The 23,217-nt window shown below is 39.4% G+C and overlaps 1 protein-coding gene across 7 annotated transcripts in view; it reads left to right on the top strand.

The window, feature by feature from the left end:
* Positions 1-14,362, top strand: part of Dhod (dihydroorotate dehydrogenase 2) — a 126,825-nt gene extending 112,463 nt beyond the window's left edge. For 4 of the 7 annotated variants that reach the window (XM_067145890.2, XM_067145892.2, XM_067145889.2 and 1 more), the window contains one exon: positions 12,591-14,362. In XM_067145890.2, coding sequence (XP_067001991.1) covers positions 12,629-13,918 — 1,290 coding nt within the window. In that variant the 5' untranslated portion in view covers positions 12,591-12,628 and the 3' untranslated portion in view covers positions 13,919-14,362. The remainder of the gene's footprint in view (positions 1-12,590) is intronic. The other 3 variants (XM_067145893.2, XM_067145894.2, XM_067145895.2) reach the window with 2 other exon arrangements.
* Positions 14,363-23,217: the final 8,855 nt, after the last annotated feature.

Genomic DNA, 23,217 nt, shown 5'->3' with positions numbered 1-23,217 from the left:
TCATCTTCCACACTGTTCACGTCATTTTTGGGAATTTCTTTCTTCTGATCCTCTTGAAACTTTTCCCTTATTTCTTTCTCTTTTAACTTTCATCCCTTTTTTCTATTAACTTCGTTATTTTACCAAGTCTTAATTTGGCTACCACCAGTTTATGGTCTCCTTCAAAATCTGCTGATGGCATTGCTGTCACATCTTCCAGTTGTCTACGATTCTCCTTCTCCACCAGAATAAGATCAATCATTGTCTTTGTCTTTCTATCTCCCCTTGTGAGATCTTTTTTCTAACCCACATATTGCCAACAATTAATCCATTCCTTCTACAAAAATCTAATACCAAATCTTCTTCATCTTGGTTTCCATAACTATAGGGGCCAATTATCTCTTCTTTTCCCTGTCTGTTCCAACATGTGCATTCATGTCTCCCATTATTACAACTTCTTTGTCTTCAATACAACTTTCCAATTCTTCTAGAAACTCTTCTAAACATTTATCTGCATTCCCCGATTGGGGTGCTTAAACCTGTATAAAATCCTTGATTCCAGTCTCAAGTCCAACTTTAATTATCTTGTCACTGATTTGGTCAATTTTTTCCACACATTGCGCTAAGTCTTCTCCCAATATAACACCAACACCATCTTTCCTCCACTCCAATATAATCTGTACCCTTTCTTCTATTCTTTTTGACCTTTCCCCTTCCATTTTGTCTCACTTATTCCCAACATTTGCTATGTCTTTCTTCTCCATTTATTCTATCAGTTCTTCTACCTTGCCATTCAAAGTCATGGCATTGATGGTACCGATTCTTGTGATGTCTAGTAGCCCACTTCTCACAGTTCCCCCAGAGCACTGGGAACTGCGCGTCACTTCAGGGTGACGCCCTAGCATTTTCTGAGGCCTTGATTCACTCGCACTCATTTTATAGGCTGTTTGTACGATGGTTTCGCCACTCCCAAAGGCATTTTATTACCTTCTGTCAGGTTCAAATTAGACTGCACATAACATGGAGTCAGACGCCTTTTGTAGCCGCTCCTCTGGAGTACAGGCACTACGTGTTTGCCCCTTCCGCCATCTCTAACGTACTGAAGTAGTCCATCTTCTCAGCCGTAGTTGCCGTTGAGGTCTTCACCCATAACCCAGGGCAAGGGCCCATCATATTTATGACTCCTGGAGGGAGGGTGTACCAGTATTTTAAAGCCCCAGGAATTGGGCTACCTGTTGGTCCGCGGGTTGTATTGGGTATTTCAACCAGCACTACGTACTGTAGGGACCCCCTATCTACCACCTGGGGATGCACTCTGTAGGGGTCAGGTTCCCCTGGCTACATATTGGAAGTTAACCCTGCTCACAAAGGCTGATTGTACTAATATTAAGGGACCAAAACAGGAAGTGTCCCATTTCTCTGTTAATATTAGCTACATCTAAAACTATACATTATAAAAGTTGTGTAAAATATAATTTTCAATCTTTTACCTTACAGATGAAAATGGTGATATTCACAATCATTATATTTTTCACAAACAACCATGTCTGGAAATTTTTATTTCTAAAACCTGTGCATCACAAAGGTTATGGAAACTACCATTTCGGGTCATTTTCCTCTCATACATTTTTACCATCAGGGCTATGACATAGAGAGATTCACACATTTAGATTTTTAATGCAGTCCATCACCTTCGAACATCGCTAACGTGGAAGTATTGTTCAATTTTCATGGTAACAACGTAAATGGCAACATTGGTGGTGGTTGTTATCGTGATTCTTGTTATAAGATAGTAGCTGTAGTATCCGACTCTGCTTGTGCACCTTTTTGAATGTGTAATTTTAGTATTTGTATTAACAGTTTGAAGTGAATTTTTTTGTAGATTTCTTTATTGTGACGTTGACTGATAGTATACTAACTCTTTTGTAAATTTAGATTTATTGTTATGTGTTTTAGTTTGAGAATATAGTTTTGCATTAAACTATTTCCTTGTGGCAGCCCAGATTGTCAGGAAAGTAGCTGATCTTTTCAAAAAACAAATAATAAAAATAAGTATAACTGTATATACGAGGGCAGATCAAAAAATAAGTTGCACTTCCCAGTTATGGTCATTTATTACACCACCTATACAACAGCAACATGACTATAACGACATACACTGTAACGTCACTTTTCCAAATAGTTTCCAAGAGACTCCAAACATTTCTGTGAACGCACAACCAACTTGTCGATGCTGGATGCATAGAAATTTCCTCCAGTGTTCTGGAACCACTCGGAGACAGCGGCCTGCACCTCCTCATCGGTCTGGAAACGTCGACCACCGAGCTCTGTTTTGAGCTTACCGAACAGATGAAAGTCACATGACGCTAGGTCGGGACTGTAGGGTAGATGTTGCCAGACCTCTCACTTGAAACGCTGCAGCAGTTCTCTCGTTTGGCAGGCCTTGTGAGGTGTTGCATTATCGTATCACAAAATCACACCGGTGCTTTTCTTTAATTGCTTTAGGCAACCGGTGCAACGTTTGACAATACGACGCCGGGTTGATCGTCGTTCCTTTCGGCATGAATTCCACATGCAGCAAACCCTCCATGTCAAAGAACACTGTCGCCATAAGCTTACCAGCTTACCCATTCCATTGATGTTCTCTTCGTTTCGGGGGGGATTGAAGTGGTGGACCCATGTTTCGTCGCCTGTGATGATTCGCCACAGAAACCCGTTGCCATCTGCGGCATAGCGTTGCAAAAATGCCAGGGAGGATTGGGAATGTTATCCCTTGTGCTCATCGGTGAGAAGACGTGGGACCCATCTTTGACACAGCTTACGATATCTAAGGTCCTCGTGAACAGTGGCGAACACACTGCCATACGACATGTTCAGCTGTATGTAGGATGCTAAGGGTTTATTGTGTCACCTATTCACCCTGCCCCCTGTGATTATAAACTAAGGTTGGACCGCTCTGCATATCACTGATGTGTTAATGCTGCAATCGTCATCCAACGACTAAAACAACGGGACGCACTTGATGCTAGACATCTTTATGCCCTTTCTCACCAAGCTGCTCTCTTGTAAATATGTATATAAGCTGTAATTTCTCAACTGTTCAATTGGGTATTGTAAATTTACTGTGTAGTTACCCTGTCAACCTGTAATTGTTCAACCAACGGCAGTAATTAATGTTACGAACATTGACGCCAGATACTTTATACCCTTTTTCCCCTGATTGTTTCAATGTAAATATTTGTATAAACTTTATAATTTCCTATGATTTTCTAATGAGTGTGTCAATTATTCTTCGGAACACCACTGCTGGACTCTGCTAAAATACCCAGTGATTTTACGCATTGTGCCGACTACTATGTCTATAAACTTATATTGTTTAACTGCATCACCTGTGAACAAGTTTTTCTTGGTTGCTTAATTTTTCCCATTGTAATGTATCTTAATGTTTATAATTTAATTACTAATCAGGTACCTAATTTTTGCCTTGAGGATGTAATTTGACTGATGATGCCCTTAATGAAGGGCGAAACATGTCTCAAATGGAATTAATAATAAATTCCTAAATGTTTAAATGTAATATGTATTGAATAGGTGACACAATAAACCCTTTAGCATCCTCTATTCAGTATCTTCAATACGGATAACAATGATTTTTATCACTTGCAATGTTCAGCTGTGTCGCGATTTCTCTCAGTTTAATGCGCCGGTTCTGTCTAATGATCGCATTCACACTGTTGACCTTTGCACGGGTGCTGGACGTTGCGGGCCTGCCTTCGCGATGGTTGTCCGTGATATCCATGCGTCCGGCTTCGAATTGCTGATGCCACTTTACGATACCTTGCCGGGAAATGGCCCGCTCCCCATACACAGCACTAATTTCACAGTGAATGTCTGTGCAATTCTTCCTTTTGGCCCATAGGAATCGAATTGTCGCACGCACTTCATATTTGGAGTGAACGTCCAGTTGACGCGCCATTGCATTTGGCCGCTATTCACACAATACTAGACGACACCACAGTGACCTGCCTATGCAACACCCCCTTAAAAAGTGAATAAATGACCTGCGTCATAGGGACGTGTGCACGCAAGACAAATATTGAAAGAGCAATAATTCATAACAAATCAGATAATAACACAATAAACAAGTAAGAGTACTGGAACCAACCCATAATGGAAGGAGAGGGGGGGGGGGATCGAGGAACTACGTGGCAATGCAACATCAAAATGACACCAAAATTTTCATAAAATAAAAATAAAAATATAATTAATAAATAATGGTTACCATTATACATAAAATTAAAAAAAAAAAATTAAATAACTCAGAGGAATCATTAAACTTGCAAAAAAACAACAACACAGCATTAAGAAGTAAAATGAAAATTCATGTAAATGAAATAAAATTTGTAATAAATAGTACTTTTCTGTTACCAAATATATATATATACTGATGCATCAGCTTAACTTAATAATTATTATTAATAGACACATGTCTGAAGTATTTTAATATTAATTATATTTAAAATTTAATACAGAAAAGGGAAGCATTTGGATGTAAATCGAGAGCTTTTGACAGCACCCCAGTGGAAAATAAGATCCCACCAAACCACATATTAATGAAGAAACCCAACGTATCACCATTAACACAGAACACAACAAATACAAACATAATGTCCCCACAGGAGACATGCCCAGAAAATAAAAATACGACCCAGATAAAACCAAAATTTAAGACCACAATGTCATCGACACATAATTTACAGGATAGAACCAGTTCACATAACGTCACCAAGACCCAAGAAAATTAATTTGGAGAGTAACCTTCCATTATAGAGTAGCGTTTTAAGTCCACTCCATGATGTAACACAGAAGCTGCATCTTGAAAGCCAAGGTTCAAACATGTTATCTTGAGTCTTTCTGTCTAAATCCATGGACAGTACCCATTTCAAATGGTATTAATCATCCTTTTGAAGTGAAAAACAATGAAAACTGCCCCTCTGTGTAATGTCAGGAAGCCAAAATTGAGTGATTTTACGTGGACCATGGCAACTTTCAGTGGCTGTCAGGAGTGAGACTTTTCTCTCCCAGAAAGGGATAGAATGGTGGCTTATTCCAAGTCATGGTCTCTTTTTCTCATGTTAAGGGGCTAATATACAGTGTATCATGACAATGTTATAATTTCCTCAGTTTTAGGTACTCTCATATTAAAAGTGCTCTAAACATACACATGTAACTTTACTACATTTAAGACTCAACGTGCATTTGGTCTCAAGCTTTTCATTTTTAGGAATTTTATTTTTCAGTCTTAAAAATTCAAACACAAATTAGTTTATGCAAAAAAATAATTAAAGAATATTCTTTACCCGGTCACTTATGTTAATATATGCTTTAGATCCAGGATGGTTAGAAGTACTACAGGTAATTATTTCAACTGTCTTATCTTTAATAGTTTTTTTAACTGAAACCAAAAAAATTGTATGTAACCTGAGAAAATCACTGCAAAATTTTGTTGATATAAATCATACCTGGCAGTAACTTTAGTATCCCTCTGGCCCATCACTTGGTGACAGAAGAAAATATTGTAAACTACATGTCACATTTGTTGCGTGCACAAGCGTCAAACTCGGTCGATCACTTTGAGGCACATCTTCCTCCTCCACCTCATCACCACTTGGATTTCTGTAACTGGTAATGTCTGCCACAGTTTCATCATTAGTGATTTAGTTTTTGCGCTGTTACATGACTGTCCTTGTTGACTTAGTAATACTCACACCTGGTGGCACATCCAACTTTTCACACAAACAGTTCCAGTTCTCTTATCTCACCGGGTGAGTTGGCCATGCGGTTAGGGGCGCGCAGCTGTGAACTTGCATCTGGGAGATAGTGGGTTCGAGCCCCACTGTTGGCAGCCCTGAAGATTGTTTTCCGTGGTTTCCCATTTTCACACCTTAATTAAGGCCACGGCCGCTTCCTTCCCACTCCTAGGTCTTTCCTATCCTGTTGTTGCCAAAAGACCTGTCTGTGTCAGTGTGACTTAAAACAAATTGAAAAAAAAAAAAAAGTTCTATTTCTGCATCATCCAACACTTCACTTTCTATGTCGTCTTCTGCATATATCACTGCAGCACTAACAATCTGCATTGCTTTACTATTTTGATATTAATGTCTCTCCGAGGCAGTATTACATTTCACATACATCAGACCACATAAGCTTGGTAATGCTGCTTTGCTGTGTGAATTATCCCCTGATCCAGCAGCTGGAAAATTGAGGTAGTACTTGGAGGCAAGAATAAAACTTTCACTTGCTCCAAATGGCAAGGCACATGATTGTCAGTAGAGCAAATGTGTATGATAGGAAGAATTCTCCTTTTTTCAGCCTTCTTCCAACATTCCAGGCTCAACAACCACTTTTCATATATCACAGATGTCATCCATACCTATGTGCAGTGCATGTATTCACAGGGCAGATGTTGCTGCTCCTTAAAACACCTTGGCTTCCCAAGCTTTCCAGTTATGAGAGGCTCAGTCCATCCTCATGGAGTTTGTGCAGTCTCATTTGCGTTATAAATATCTGCTGGAGAATATTCTTTGAAGGCAGCTAGTAGAGTCTCCAGCCACCATGAAGACAACGTCCTTTGGGGCATCGTTAGCTTCACCATGTATAATTTTGTGGGAAATGTCATATCTTTTCTAGGACCTATGAAGCCAACTAGTACTCCCCATGAATTCCAGAAACCCAAGCATATATGTTAGGGATTGCGCATGCTTACATAACAGTGGGCCATTTAGAGGGATGCTTTTGGCCCACATTTCAGCAAACCACTTAAAAACATCTTTGTCCACCTCCTTGTAGTCTGCAGTCCTCATCTTCTTCTACTGTAGGCTAAGGGCATCGGTGTCATTATTATGTTCTTTCTTTCTTTCTTTCTTTCTTTCTTTCTTTTCTGTTTTAGAAAAATTGGCATCTCTCCTTTCTTTCCTCCTTTCTGTACTTCCAGAATTATTTAGTGTTTGTTTATTTTTGTAAACTGCTGTTCTTTTTATCAATATAAATAAACATATAAACACGTTGCTTTACTAATTAAAGTGAAATTATGAATACATGCTGTGAATAAACAAACTAGTAAGGATTGCATTGAAGGATGCACAGAGCTTGTTGGTTACTTTCAGATCAATACTCTGCTCGACCAAACACATACGTGTATGAAAAATACCTATAATATTTTCTCTGAATTATAAAATAATATGCAAGAAAAATATTTGTTATGAAATGGGATGAATTTCAGCTATATTATATTTTGAAAGAATAAAGTTACAACATTGACAAAAAAATTTAATTTGTTATATTTGAAGTTTGAAATTTGTTAAAATGAAATGTTTTGACACACATTAAATGGGAAAAAAGGGAAGGGGCATAAAAATGTCACAATTCTGAACATTTCATTTTACTGGTGTTTGTTACAGTGACATTTTACAGTACTGTAGTCGGTCATCCTTTTGAAGTAGGAATCAATTAAACTGCTCCCCTATATCATGTCACAAAGCCCAAAATGAGAATTTTTACCTAAACCATGGCAACTTTCAGCAACCATGTTGTATTATACTCTCATGAGCAGTGGAATTAAAGATACCTGGTTAGTGGCATGTAGCACACCCTTTCACCTTGATGACAGGAGCGATATGGCGTGGCATGGAATCCACAAGACGCTGGAAGCAGTGAAGAACCATACTGATCCATGATCACTGCATAGCCTCCCATAATCTACGGAAATTTGTTGGAGCAGGGTCCAGGTCATGCGCATCCTTCTTGATAGCATCCCAGATGTACTCAATGGGATTGATTTCAAGCTTCCTTTGGGGCCAGGCAAGCATCTTCACATCCATGGAGGGCTCATCGAACAAGTTGGCCACAGTTCAGAAGTGATGGGCTGGAGCATTGTCTTGCTGTAGGTACAGGTTACCTGCAGTGTGCTAGAGGTGAATAAAGGGGTTACAGCAGGTTGCTGTAACGTTCACCGGTGAGGGATGTTGTCAGATATATGAAGGGTCCCAATTCATCACACTGGACACTTCCCATTCAAGGTTACCACACCACCAACCTAAACTTTACCCTATTGGTAAGAGGGATCCATTGCCTTATGGTTGACAACACACTTATACCCGGCCATCGGCGTGTACCAACTAGTACCTCGGCTCATCTGTCATGGCAACCTTTTTCCATACTTCGAACATCCAATAGCGGTGTTCCTCTGCCCATGTCAGTTGTGCCTTGTGACAGGTGTTGAGCAGAGTTACCTTCATTGTATGCTTGCTTCTTTACCCCATAGCAAGAAGATGGTTCTGAATGGTATGCCTGCTCATATGTCGTTATTTTCCAGGATTGAATTGATAAGTGATCTCCTACGCTATGGCCCACCTATCTGCTCTTACGATCCAAGCTAGCTGATGGTCACCCCTGTCATCAACGCGTCATACACCACAACAGTTGACTTACAGTACACTGTTGATACAGTGGCCCTTGGAAAGCCCAGTGCCTGCACGACTTTTAAGAGATAAGAGTGGCCCATAAGTCTGCTGCCGACAATCTGGCCGTGATCAAATGCACTGAGGTCTCGTGTCTTGCCCGTCATATAGTCATTTATTACTCACACAGCCCATTTGAGGTGTGATGTTCTCACTGTTATATGCTATGCCCTCCTATTACATTCGCCTGACAGAGCTCAGCACCATTTCCCCACTGCAGCAACTATCTCTTATTCAGTTGCTCATGGGTGTGTACACATTGAGGTTTTTTTTTTTTGCTATTTGCTTTACGTCGCACCGACACAGATATGTCTTACGGCGACGATGGGATAGGAAAGGCCTAGGTGGTGGAAGGAAGCGGTCGTGGCCTTAGTTAAGGTACAGCCCCAGCATTTGCCTGGTGTGAAAATGGGAAACCACAGAAAACCATCTTCAGGGCTGCCGACAGTGGGGCTCGAACCCACTATCTCCCGACTACTGGATACTGGCCGCAATTAAGCGACTGCAGCTATCGAGCTCGGTACATTGAGATATAACCTATCCTTAACACTAATTAGACACCTTATATTTACATAGGTTTAAAATTCACATTTGCTCTCTATGATGAGGACTATGGCAGAATGAAGGTGCAACAAGTTACTGTCACTCTCAGGAGAATTAAACTACCAACATGCTATCACAGTCAGCAAGTTCATAGCTTAGTGCCAACAGTGCAGGTTGTCACAAAACATGGCATACATATATACAGCTTCACATCATCTCTCAGTATAGTCACCATTGGCTACCATGCATGTTTACCAACGTTTGTGTAGCTGTTGAAAACAGTGCTGAAATAAACTGAGAGGAAAAATACCGTCTGGCTGCTCTTATGTCAGGGATGTTCTCTGCAAAATGAAATTACCTATGTAGCCTTGCTTTCAAGCCAAGAAAGAGAAGAAAACACATGGTGCAAGACAAGGTGAGAATGGAGGGTGTAAATATATGGCGGCATGTTGCTGTGCCAGGAAATCCTCTGGAGCAAGCCCATAGCGAAATCCAGGGATGTTGTAGCAACAACCAGTTCTTGCTGCACTACAGCTCCTGCTTTTGACAAATTGAATCGTGCAAATGGCGAAGGATCTCCTTGTAGCTGTTTTTGTTTACAGTTGCTGCTCCTTGTGGGATGAACTCCATGGGCACAGTTCCCAGTGAGTCAAGCATCGCATAGCCTTTTGACTGTCGTTTTGCAGTTTTTCCTGTTATGACAGTTTTGGCTTAATTATCTGAAACATTTTGCTAGCAGATTTACTAAATTTTTGGCAGGTCTTGATACTTGTTCATTGCTCAGATTGATACATTCTTGTGTTCTGTGTCTCGCATTGACATACCGCTTACACTTTATGCACACAATTTCCTCTTGCTGGGACGAGTGAAAAACTGCCATGGCACTGTCCCATGGTATAACCTATCCACTGTAGTGTAACAGTGACACTATGCAGCCAGTCTATGACCATAATCACTGTACAGTGTATATACAGTACTTTGTTTATAGTGGAAAGTCTAGTCCAAGTATAACATGCATAAATTAAAATCGGAATTGTCATAAATGCATATTGTACAAATTTATCTTAACCTTATCAGATGTGTTAAAAACACAAAAAGAAAACATATCTTCTGCTGCTCTCTTTCTTCTGTCTTATCTTCCTACCCTAAACCTCCTACATCAAGACAAAATCTCTTTAGAAAGAGCCCAGTAATGAGTATGGATGACATCTTGCCTGAGGAAGCTCAGATAGTTGATTGGTTCTGAGAAGAAACAGAACAGCTGGGATTATTGAGGAAGAGAGCCAATGTGTGAAAACATTTCCTCATTTCAGTCGCTTTCTCTTGCCACACTGGCATCATGCATGTGGTCTTATGCTTTTTATTATGAAGTAGGCATGCATGTGTTCTTATGCTTTTTATTATGAAGTAGGCTTACATAGACTGAAAGGGGAATACATGCTTGTCCCAGCATACACTGCTCAATATTTGGTTGCCATGTTATATGAAACTCCTACAAACAACCCCGGTGTAAAGATCAGGAATTATTTTGTTGGAGGACTCCTCAGCTTGGCTAGACTTCACACCCAAAGGCTAACAAAAATTACTACAGTCACAGAAATGCAGAATGAAGTTACACTATTTTCACTGACATGTTCACGTGTTCTGTGTGTTCAGTAGCATGAGATACAGTGCTGACATCACTTTCATCTGCATCATGCCAGTGCATCACTAAAATTTCTTCTGGGACAGTTGACTAGGTTGGCATTTTCCATACCATTTTTTTTCTCTTGGTCTAGATGGATTTTTATAACTACTCAGTGTTTCCATTTTGTCACTGCATCACTCTCAGTTGAACATGGTATCCCATTTGCCGGAAATTGCATGGATTGAATGACCAAATCGGTGGGCTCTGGTAATCATGCCCGTTTCAGCCTTGCTGAACTTTCATCTTACGCCCATTTCAACAACTGTGGCTGGTAAACATTTCTACTGATTGCTCACGACATAACTGACTGAGTGAGTGTTGTATGGGATCAATCTACTTTTAAAGAGGTGTCCAGTCATTAATGGCCAATGTAGTGTATGTTATAGTGAGTCTGACAACATACACTAATGTTATCAGGGATATCACAAGATTTGGTCTATGGCAAATTGACACTTCAAACAGTTCTTTTTCTGTCATGGCTTAGTTATTGTCAGAATGATACCACTTCAAAAAATCGGGTGGATTTAACTTTTGAACTCCTTGTGTAGAAGTGACTGAGGAAGATGTCCTCCATCTCTTTACTGCACTTGGTTGAGGTTGATACTTAGCCTGGTATGTTAAAGAAATAGTACATTTCTTGTATGTTCACTTGGTTATCAACATAGCTTTCTCCAATTTTGAGTTGAAAAAATGAAGAAGCTCTTGTCTAGGTCCATCATGGTGTTCTGTTATTGCTCTTTGGCAAGAAATCCGCAAGGATTTCCAGATTTAGATTGTTTGTCCAACCCTTGTCCCGTTTCCCTACGGGGTCGGGTATGAGGTGAGATGAATTTGTCGTGGCGGTTTTTTTATGACCGGATGCCCTTCCTGACGTCAACCTCATCAGAGGAGTTAATGAGAGATGAAATGAATGACGTGATATATGATAGTAGGGAGAGGGTGAAACCCGGTGCCGGCACATAGCCTACTCCTCTCGAATAGCACCAAGGGGTCTGCTCAAGGCTTAACGTCCCCATCCGACGGACGAATCACCATCAACAGCGTCATATGCCCTCACTCCATATGAGCACTGCGGAGAGGTTTGGAATTTAATCCAGGCTTTTGGCACGCAATCTAGTGATTAGAAATTGTATACCACCACCTCCCCTACCCTGCCGGCCAACATTCTGATGGTGAAAATTTTTTCGACCAACGGGACTCGAACCGGCTAACCTCGGTGTTAGACCGTTTTTCGACTTCAGCGCCTTAACGATCATGGCCACCAGGCGGGCTGATTTCCAGATTTAGATTGAAGTCCATTTTTAACTTACTTTTGTTTAGTGATATTGTTCATGCCAAACCTCTGTGGTGTGGTGGTTAGCGTGATTAGCTGCCACCCCTGCAGGCCTGGGTTTGATTCTCGGCTCTGCCACGAAATTTGAAAAAGTGGTACGAGGGCTGGAACGGGGCCACTCGCATTGGGAGGTCAACTGAGTAGGGCACCTTAGCCATCCTCGAAGTGGTTTTCCATGGTTTCCCACTTTTCCTACAGACAAATCCCGGGATGGTACCTAACTTAAGACCACAGCCAGTTCCTGGGTGAGGTACTGGTGCTTCTCCCCAGTTATATCCCTGACCCAAAGTCTCACACTCCAGGACACTGCCTATGCAGTAGAGGTGAGATCCCTCCCTGATTCTGAGGAAAAAACCAACACTGGAGGGTAAACGGATTAAGAAAGAAAGATATTGTTTATGATAGAATATTTTTATAACTCCCTTGTTTTAGTTTGCAACCTCTATCGTTATTGATACAGTGTTACACTGTAATATTCAAGTCATTATTTCATTACTAACTTGCTGTTGCCATTATTCTCTTGTTTCAGGTGTTAGTTAGAAGTAAAGGATCAAACACAAATTAAAGATGTCTGGTGATTCAGTTGACTGCTCCCCCAGTAGTAGCAAGAGCTGCATCAATGAACTTCCTGACGGCGAGGATGATTTTTATTTTGAAACAGATCATGTTGCTCTCAAGGGAAATAAAGACTATTTGAATCTTCTGAAAACAGTGGCTGTTTTAGAAGCACAGAGAATTCGAGCTGTTGCTGACATAGACAAAATTCTAGATGCTAAAGAGGAAGCCCTGAAAGATCCATTTCAGTTTGTTGAAAAGCTCCAAAACGGAGAACTAGATATTCCTGTTCTTCAGGTTATAGCTGAAGTACCGCAAATTGACTGGTCCAAATACAGTGTTAGTTTCCCTGCTGAACCAACAAGACCAATAACTCGAAATGCTGTGAAACCTTTGGATGGTAGTGGAAAGTGTGACGAAGAAACGAGTAAAGAAAAGTGTAAAATACTTGTTAGGGGACGGATGTTTGATGAGAGTAAACCTGAGACCTTCAATCAGTCGTGGACTACAGAAGAGCAGCGTCGTCTTGAAGAGTTACTTGTTCTTTACCCCTCGGAGGAGGTGGAGGCAAACAGGTGGAAGAAGATTGCGGCTGCTCTTGGCAATCGAACCCCCAAACAAGTTTGTAGTAGAGTCCAGAAGTATTTCCTCAAACTTCAGAAAGCAGGTATGCCCATTCCTGGAAGAGCTCCAAAAATGCAACCATCCTCTATTAGAAAAAGATCTTATCATCGTCATCAGAGACATAATCATTTCCTGTTTCGACACACAACATTTTTTCCTTGTCAAGATGTTCCAGTATATATGTCAGAATTTGATGAAGAGACTACTGGTTCCAATCCTAACTACTCTTCTCACAATCCTGAGACTGATATTAAAGAAGAGGTGGTTTCTGATGATGAACAGTCAGGTTTGAATGAGAAGTTGTCTGGAGAAAGCAGATATCAACAAATGCAGCTCTTGCGGCGTGTTCTGAAAGAGAAACAGAAGGAAGGTACGATGCCTCGGGTAGAACATACAGGTTTCAAGTGTGATTTTTGTCAAGAGGAGCCCATAGTTGGAACCAGGTGGCATTGTTCTGACTGCGGCAGTGATCAGTCTGTGGACTTCTGTACGGATTGTGTTGTAAGTCAGTTAGAATCAAGCAATCCCCATCCACTGTCACATCATATTGTGACTATTCGAGGCAGTGATAGTGATAAAGTGGGAGTGTTTGACAAAGATTATCTTCCTCAGAGTTTCTCTGCTTCAGGGGGAACCATCAACTATAATTATCTTGATCCCAATTTTATGCCTGGATAAGGATCAAGGAGTGTTTTATTTTTATAGACTTCAGGCTCAAAAATAAAATGTTTGTGTTAAAAATCCAAATTCCAGTTTTCTTATATGAGATATGAACAGCCTTCAAGTAGAAATTTTAATTAATAATAGACTTATAAAATGCAATGTATACAGACTTAGAAATGTTTTATTGCATCATGGATAAGACTGGCCATGTTTGTCTAATTTATTTAAAAGTGCACTGTGATAAGAGATGAGACTTGCCAATGAAAGTTGTTTGGAAGAAATTAATTTGCAGTCAGTGATGTTAATTGTAAGTATAGTGACAGTCCAGGCTAACTGGCGAATAGGTTGATCCAAATCAAGTAAAATAAGATGCAGAGGATGTTGTCATATACTTTATATGTATGAGAAATGGGTCTGCTGTTGATCTAATATTTTGTAAATACAGATTTTTATTATACTGTAGAATGTTTTATTATTTGTTCCCTAATGAGGTGATAAACAGTGTGTATTCGCAAGCCTTTTCTTATGTTTATTCTTGTGGGGTACACTGAAAGGTTCAATATCATTAATGCAATTAATTAGGAATTCATCATCATCATGAATTCCTCTCATGTCTAATTAAGGCTGAAATGTGTAGTTCCAAAGTATGTATTTCAGGCCCTATATAGAAAGATAACATGAACATAAATATGCAATTGGATAAACACAATGACAAGGTTAGTGTGACAAGAAGGAGAAATCCAAGTGAAACAAAAGAACTAGGACCATCTCCACATCTTCTTACACTGCTCTCTTCAAATAGATTTGGCCCTCTCCTTGTCAAATCAGTTTCTTAATTCTAGTATAAATGATCTGTTATTGGAAATCCCTTTCTGCTCAGCTCCCTGACAAGTTCGTTTCTGCTTCCCAGCTTCTTTAGGACGGCGAGCCTCAACAAGGTCTTCTTCACATATTTTCCTTTGTTGCTCATAGTTCACATGGATCATCTACTAAAAGGTATTAAGTGGCAGGGAGGGATTCAGTTTGGTGAAAATGTAGTAAACAGCTCGGCCTATGCTGACGACTTGGTCTTAATGGCAAATGTTGCCAAAAGCCTGCAGTCTAATATCTTGAAACTTGAAAATAGGTGCGATGAGTATGGTATGAAAATTAGCCTTTCCAAGACTAAATTGATGTCAGTAGATAAGAAATCCAAGAGAATTCAATGTCAGATTGGGGATACAAAGCTGAAACAGGTAGATAATTTCAAGTACCATAATGCATTCTTAAAGCGGAAACTTGTCCACTACGAAATATTTCCTCAGTCCCGGCGAAGCTTACAGTGTTTTGTACAATACAGAATCTCCTCAATGACTGGAAATGAAAAATGAAGGAATTCTTTAAAATATATCAATCAATCACTACTGATCTGCATTTACGGCAGTCGCCCAGGTGGCAGATTCCCTATCTGTTGTTTCCCTAGCATTTTCTTAAATGATTGCAATGAAATTGGAAATTTATTGAACATCTCCCTTCGTAAGTTATTCCAATCCCTAACTCCCCTTCCTATAAACGAATATTTGCCCCAATTTGTCCTCTTGAATTCCAACTTTATCTTCATATTGTGATCTTTCCTACTTTTAAAGACACCATCCAAACTTATTCGTCTACTGATGTCCTCCCACGCCATCTTTCCACTGACAGCTCGGAACATACCACTTATTACATGTAATAAATATAATTTTTGGTCCGTATTGATGATATTTGATTGGAATAATAACAGTAAGTTATTTATTAAATAGACCACCTAATCAATACAAAGTCTAGTCTTGGATGATTTACATAGATTTGTTAACTAATAGTGGTACATGTTTTGCCTTTATGAAGGCATCATCAGCCACTGTCTTAACCTTAGATTGAAAATAAGTGTCTAATTAACATGTAATAATGAAATGAATTTTTAAAATCTTGAAGAGATTTGAAGTAAAATAGCATTAAAAATAACAATGAGGGTTTAAAAATATACAATGTGATGAGTTACAGTGGTGGAAGTATTAACAAAATTAACATTAGGAGGCTGCTATAATAAGTACAATGGATAAAACAACAGACTGTTATACAACAAGTAGTAAGATTGCTATGAAAATAAAGTTGACTATCTGGCGGTTACAATTAGACGATGGCGAAAAATAGTATATATTCAACTACAATTTCAACAAACTCACATTTTTGCAACATTTGAGCAATGCTTCAAATTTGAGATGGTCCATAGAGATCCAATTTAAAACTGTTCTTCAACTTCTATTCTACAACTTCATATCCTCAGTGTGTTCTACAACTTCACCATATGCCTCTGACTTTCGTCTTTTATCTTCAAGATTATGATTAACTTCGGATCTCTCGACCAACCTTCGACTTTTATTCTCTCTTCTTTATTTTGAATATATACGATTTTTTGCCATCGTCTAATTGTAACCGGCAGACAGTCAACTTTATTTTCATAGCAATCTTACTACTTGTTGTATAACAGTCTGTTGTTTTGTCCATTGTACTTATTATAGCAGCCTCCTAATGTTAATTTTGTTAATACTTCCACCACTGTAACTCATCACATTGTATATTTTTAAACCATCATTGTTATTTTTAATGTTATTTTACTTCAAATCTCTTCAAGATTTTTAAAATTAATTTCATTATTACATGTTAATTAGACGCTTATTTTCAATCTAAGGTTAAGACAATGGCTGATGACGCCTTCATACAAGGCGAAACATGTACCACTATTAGTTAACAAATCTATGTAAATCGTCCAAGACTTGACTTTGTATTGATTAGGTGGTCTATTTAATAAATAACTTACTGTTATTATTCCAATCACATACCACCTAGTCGAGCAGCTCGTCTCCTTTCTCCCAAGTCTTCCCAGCCCAAACTTTGCAACAATTTTGGAACGCTACTCTTTTGTCGGAAATCGCCCAGAACAAATCGAGCTGCTTTTCTTTGGATTTTTTCCAGTTCCTGAATCAAGTAATCCTGGTAAGGGTCCCATACACTGGAACCATACTCTAGTTGGGGTCTCACCAGAGACAAATATACTCTCTCCTTTACATCCTTACTACAACCCCTAAATACTCACATTACCATGTGCAGAGATCTGTACCCTTTATTTACAATCATATTTATGTGATTACCCCAATGAAGATCTTTCCTTATATTAATACCTAGGTATTTACAATGATCCCCAAAGGGAACTTTCACCCCATCAATGCAGTAATTAAAACTGAGAGGATTTTTCCTATTTGTGAAACTCACAACCTGACTTTTATCCCTGTTTATCATCATACCATTCCCTACTGTCCATCTCACATTATCAAGGTCATTTTGCAGTTGCTCACAATCTTGCAACTTATTTATTACTTTGTACAGAATAACATCATCTGCAAAAAGCCTTATATCTGATTCCACTTCTTTACACATATCATTGATATATATATAAATATAAGAAAACATAAAGGTCCAATAATACTGCCTTGAGGAATTCCCCTCTTAATTTTTACAGGGTCAGATAAAGCTTCACCTACTCTAATTCTCTGAGTTCTATTTTCTAGAAACAGAGCCACCCATTCAGTCACTCTTTTTTCTAGTCCAGTTGCACTCATTCTTGCCAGTAATCTCCCATGATCTACCCTATCAAATGCCTTAGATAAGTCAATCGTAATACAGTCCAATTGACCTCCTGAATCCAGGATATCTGCTATATCTTGCTGGAATCCTACAAGTTGGGCTTCAGTGGAATTACCTTTCCTAAACCCAAACTGCCTTCTATCAAACCAGTTATTAATTTTGCAAACATGTCTAATATAATCAGAAAGAATGCTTTCCCAAAGCTTACATACAATGCATGTCAAACAGACTGGCCTGTAATTTTCAGCTGTATGTTTATTACCCTTCCCTTTATATATAGGGGCTACTATAGCAACTCTCCATTCATTTGGTAAAGTTCCTTCATGCAAACAATAATCAAACAAGTACTTCAGATATGGTACTATATCTCAACCCATTGTCTTTAGTATATCCCTCAAAACCTTATCAATTCCAGCTGCTTTTCTAGTTTTCAACTTTTGTATCTTACTATAAATGTCATTACTTGTACAATGCAGAAAATATTAGAAACTGATGCAGTCTACATATAATATTTGAACATTTCTGGTTCTGGTATGATCAGTGTCATTGTTTGGACAAACTGACGCACATGTTTGGATAGAGTGATCATACGGATGGTAGAACAAATGAAGTGCTTGAAAACGCATCTGCAATACCCATCTTGCGTCAAGCAAGAAACGTTCGTTGCGAGGCAGAGAACTTCATTCGAACTGATGAACAACTTACGGCACACCACATTTTCGAATCGTCTACAGCCCTTCTAACAGTGAGAAAGGCCGAGAAAGAGGAGATGAAAGAAGAAGGAGATGAGCAAGAAAATGAAGATCTGAACCCACAAACAGGCCCACAGTGCTTTTGTGAAGTAGAGCAATTTGCCATTACATCTAACTCTTCCAAACTTCTTGAACTAATGTACTCAGCTCAGGACTACATTCAGAAAGACACAATTAGAAAAAAGAGGAAACAAGTTTTGTTTGATCTGTGGAAGAAAGCTTAGTGTTGTGAAGTATTGTATAGAGTTTTATGATGGAAATACGTTTAAAGAGCATATATCCAATGCTCTGAAATAGTGTGATTTAATGCTGTGATAGTGTCAAATGATATAGTGTGTATCATTCTGTATGTAATAAGTGCAGTAACAATAATTATGCCGGGCTGAGTGGCTCAGACAGTTAAGGCACTGGCCTTCTAACCCTAACTTGGCAGGTTCGATCCTGGCTCAGTCCAGTGGTATTTGTCGGTAGATTTACTGGCACGTAAAAGAACTCCTGTGGGACTAAATTTCAGCATCTTGGCATCTCCAAAGACCGTAAAAGTAGTTAGTGGGACGTAAAGCAAATAACATTATTATTAATAATAATTATAATTAACAAATCAGTGGATAGCCGAGCACCATGCATAGGCAGATACAAGTAAGCTCTAAATAATATTTTTAAACTAGGCTAGTTGGCCGTGCATTTAGGGGCGTGCATCTGTGAGCTTAAATCCGGGAGATAGTGGATTCGAACCCCATTGTCGGCAGCCCTGAAGATGGTTTCCCATTTTCACACCAGGCAAATGCTGGGGTTATACCTTAAGGCCCCGTCCACTTTCTTCCTATTCCTAGGCCATAAGACCTATCTGTGTCGGTGCAACGTAAAGCAAGTTGTAAACAAAAACAAAAAATTAATAGTTACTGTTTTAAGGCAAAAATCTCTTGTGTAATGTGGAAACTAATTCGGAAATTCGTTTTTGTTCCTTGCAATTCTGTTGTACTGTATTTAGGATGTGTGTTGTTCCAGGGTGGTAGTATTAGTGAGATTGAAACAAAGTGCAGCAAAGCTAATGCAGTAAGCTCGCAGTTGCAATCAACAGTGTTTTGTAAGAAGGAAGTTAGCTCCTGGATGAAACTATTTTTTATATCGGTCTGTTTTCAGACCAACTTTGCTTTATGGGAGTGAAAGCTGGGTGAACTCAGAACATCTTCACATAGTCCTCCCACTTAATATTCAAAATGTATCTCATTTTAGAACAATGGCAGATGGGTACTCAGAATGAGGAGGTAAAGGATAAGTTAGGAATTAAATGAATGAAGCTGTACGCATAAACTGGCTTTGGTAGTGGGGACATGCAAGAGGAATGGACGAAAATGGATTACCTAGGAGAATAATGTATTCTCTTATGGAGGGTAAGAGAAGTAGATGGAGACCAAGACGATGATGGTTGGACTCAATTTCTAATGATTCAAAGTTAAGAGGAATAAAACTAAACGAGACCACACAACTAGTTAGAAATAGAGGATTGTGGCAGCAGTTAATAAATTTGAGGCTTGCAGACTGAATGTTGAAAGGCATAACAGTCTATAATGAAGATGGATGTATGTATGTATGTATGTATATGGAAAGTGTAGGATAAGAAGAAAGCTGGATGAACACAGGAAAAGGGAAGAGAGAAAAAGTGAAAGGTGCTAAAAGGCTAGGACCACAAGAGGAAAGGAATCCTGGGTCTGTATAGTGTAAGGAATAAACAAGTTGAAAAAAAGCTAAAGACTGCCTGCCACTAGTGGAGGGCTCCAATAAGAAGTCCTGCAAAATTCCTTAAAGTGGCCGAAGTTGGTGTCATGTTGCATTTCAAATGGCTACTGAGGTAAGCCTATACTGCGGTTGATTAATTTCGTGCTGCGCAGTTATGAAAGATTTTGTCACATAATCCTTTTATCATATGGTTACCATTTATTTTTGAAATATCGGGGAAAGTTATAGCTACACATTCAGTGCTGTTATAGGAAATGTGATGAATTTCCCCGTACCTTGATTCATCCTCCACTACATGGATGATGTAAAACAAAACTAATTTTGAAATATCGCTGCTTATGCTGTATATCTAGTAACAACATAGGCAACAGTTAACTTCTTCTTGCATACATTGACCAATTCAACTCGGTTTATGGATGTGTTTGCGATGACTAAACAGACTAATCATGACATAAAACATACGCCCACACAAATCACACTGAATGGATGCAGGAGGGTGAGGTTGTAATTAACAGAATTTTCTTGCTTGTAGCTTGGCCTCTTGATGTCTGCGGTGTTCTCTTTCAAACAAGTTGACAGCTGTGTATGTAGTGTTCCACCACAGTGAACGGTCCACAGTACATTCTTCCCATGTCTGTATATTTATACCAGTTTTCTTCATGATGTGTTAACGCTGCTCCTTAAAGCGCTTAAGTGAGGCTCCATGAGGTCTACTGACAGAGCAAAGTTCACTATAAAGAATTTGGCAGGGAAGCCTGGTATTACCCATGCGGTGAACATGGCCTAACCATCTCATTTGATGAGCGATGATTGTTGCCTCAATGCTATTTAGCTGCGCTTTGTCAAGAACTGCCGTGTTGGTCACTTAATATTCAAGATGTATCTCTTTTTCTGTTGGTGGAAATGCTCAAGTTTTTTGATATCACGGGGACAATGTCCAAGTTTCACAGCCATACAGCAGCGTGGAAATGACAACAGCTTTGTACACCATGAGTTTAGTATGCAGTTTTAAGTCGTTATTCAATAAAGACTCTGTGCATTAATCGTCCGAATGCTGCATGAGCAGCCCCAATTCTTTTATCAACGTCTTGTTTGCAGGTACACCGTTTAGACAAGATGCTTCCAAGATATGAAAAATGATCAGCCTGTTCCAGTGTTATGTCTTAAGATGGAGATACTGAATTCAGGAAGAGTTAATCCTGGGGCAGGTTGTGCAAGTACCTTGTTTTTTTTCACATTAATGGCAAGACCAAAGTGATCACATGCAGTTTTAAAGCAGTTGACTGACTGTTGTAGTTCTGCAGGAGTTGCGGCAGTTCTGTCATATGGATAACCAGAGTACATTTTTGGGACCAAAGTCTTGCCAGATTGAAAAGGCCTCCATCAAAACAAAATTTAATCTCCATGTCTAAGTTGTTTGCAGATGATTCATGCAGCATGGCAGCTATGTACAGTGCCAAGAGTGTAGGAGAAAGCACACAGCCTTGTTTCAATCCATGAGCAATCAGGACCAAATGAAACTGAGTTACCATGAAGAACCTGTCCAGACATGCCAACATGAAGAGCTTGACCCAATTCCACATAACGTTCAGGACATCCAAAATGTCTCAATACTTTCCACATAGCAGATCTTGGTACTGAATCAAAGGCTTTTTCCAGATCATAGAAAACTAAATACGGAGGCTGCTGTTGTTCTCTGCATTTTTCCTGGAGTTGTCTAGCACAGAAGATCATATATGTTGTGCCTTTGGAGGTTTGGAAACCACATTGAGACACAGGCAAAATCCTCTCTGAGATAACTCTGAGCCGGTTTAATTGAATCCTTGCGAGAATTTTACCTGCAGTTGACAAAAGCGATATACCACAGCAGTTCCTACATAAGATAGTGATGATGGTAGCATTCTTCAAGTCATCAGGTACTTCTCGAGTTTCCCAATTCAAAAGGATGAGAGTGAAAAGTCTAGTCTTCAAGGGTATAAATCCATTTTGTATCAGTTCCGGAGGAATGTGACCAGGAGCCTCTATTGGTTTTAGTTGATTGAGTATTTTGGTGAAGTCTCTGTATGTGGGTGGAACTGCCATCCATGGTTGTTAGGGCTGCTGAGGGACATTATGAAGAAAGTCCTCAGTGACATTGGAGGCACGATTTAGAAGCGCAGAGAAATGTTCCTTCCAACGCTCTAAAATTTCTCCATTATCAGTTAAAATGATTGTCAGCAGTCTTCAGTGACCCCAATGAAGATCGAATTGGACCATATATCTCCTTTTTGTCAGCATGGAAGTTTTGCAGATCATGGGCATCAGATAGTCTTTGCAGTTCTTCAGCTTTTTGTTGCCACCAGTTATTCTTGATTTCCTTAATTCATGCCTGACATTTTCTTCTAAGTTCCAAGAAATGTGATTTCTTCACATTGGAAGACAGATCTTGAAGGTAGGATAGATGGGCTTCCCGTTTGGCATTGATCAGACATTTTATTTAATTATTTTCATCAAACCAGTCTTGTCTTTTTTCCTTCACAAAACCAATTGTTTCCTCAGCTGACTCAGTGATGACCTTCTGAAGCGTGGCCCATTCCCGATTTGTACTATCACTGCTGACTGGATGACTAGCCAGTTTGTTTGAGATTGCATTTCCGTAATCTGTAGCAATTGCTTCAATTTGAAGTTTAGAAGTATCAAATTTCTTTCTGGGCAGGTTGTGGATGGATCTTTTTGGTTTGCGACAGATTGAGATTCTCAATTGGCAAAAAAGGAGCTTATGATCTGTCCAGCAGTCATCGACGTTTCTTGCAGTCCTTGTAACAAGGACATCCTTTTTATCACATTGCCTGATGATGATATAATCAAGGATGTGCCAATGCTTTGAGCGAGGATGCATCCAAGTGGTCTTGTAGCGATTAGGCAGGCAGAACTGAGTAGGAGCAGTAGACCATTGGCATTACAGTTGCCAAGTCCATGTTTTCCCATCACATTGCCCCATAATTGGTGATCATTACCAACTCTGGAGTTGAATTTGTCAAGTAGTAAGAGTTTATCTCTTGGTGGTACTTCGGTGATGGTAGTGCTCAGCAGGTTGTAGAATTGGTCTTTAGCTTCTACATCAGCATCTAAGATGGGAGCATATGCAGAGATGTCATAGATTTGGCTCCTGAGAGTGGG

This window comes from Anabrus simplex, chromosome 4 (genome assembly GCF_040414725.1).
Source record: "Anabrus simplex isolate iqAnaSimp1 chromosome 4, ASM4041472v1, whole genome shotgun sequence".
Taxonomy (NCBI): Eukaryota; Metazoa; Arthropoda; class Insecta; order Orthoptera; family Tettigoniidae; genus Anabrus; species Anabrus simplex.
This window is presented reverse-complemented; position numbering and strand designations above follow the sequence as displayed.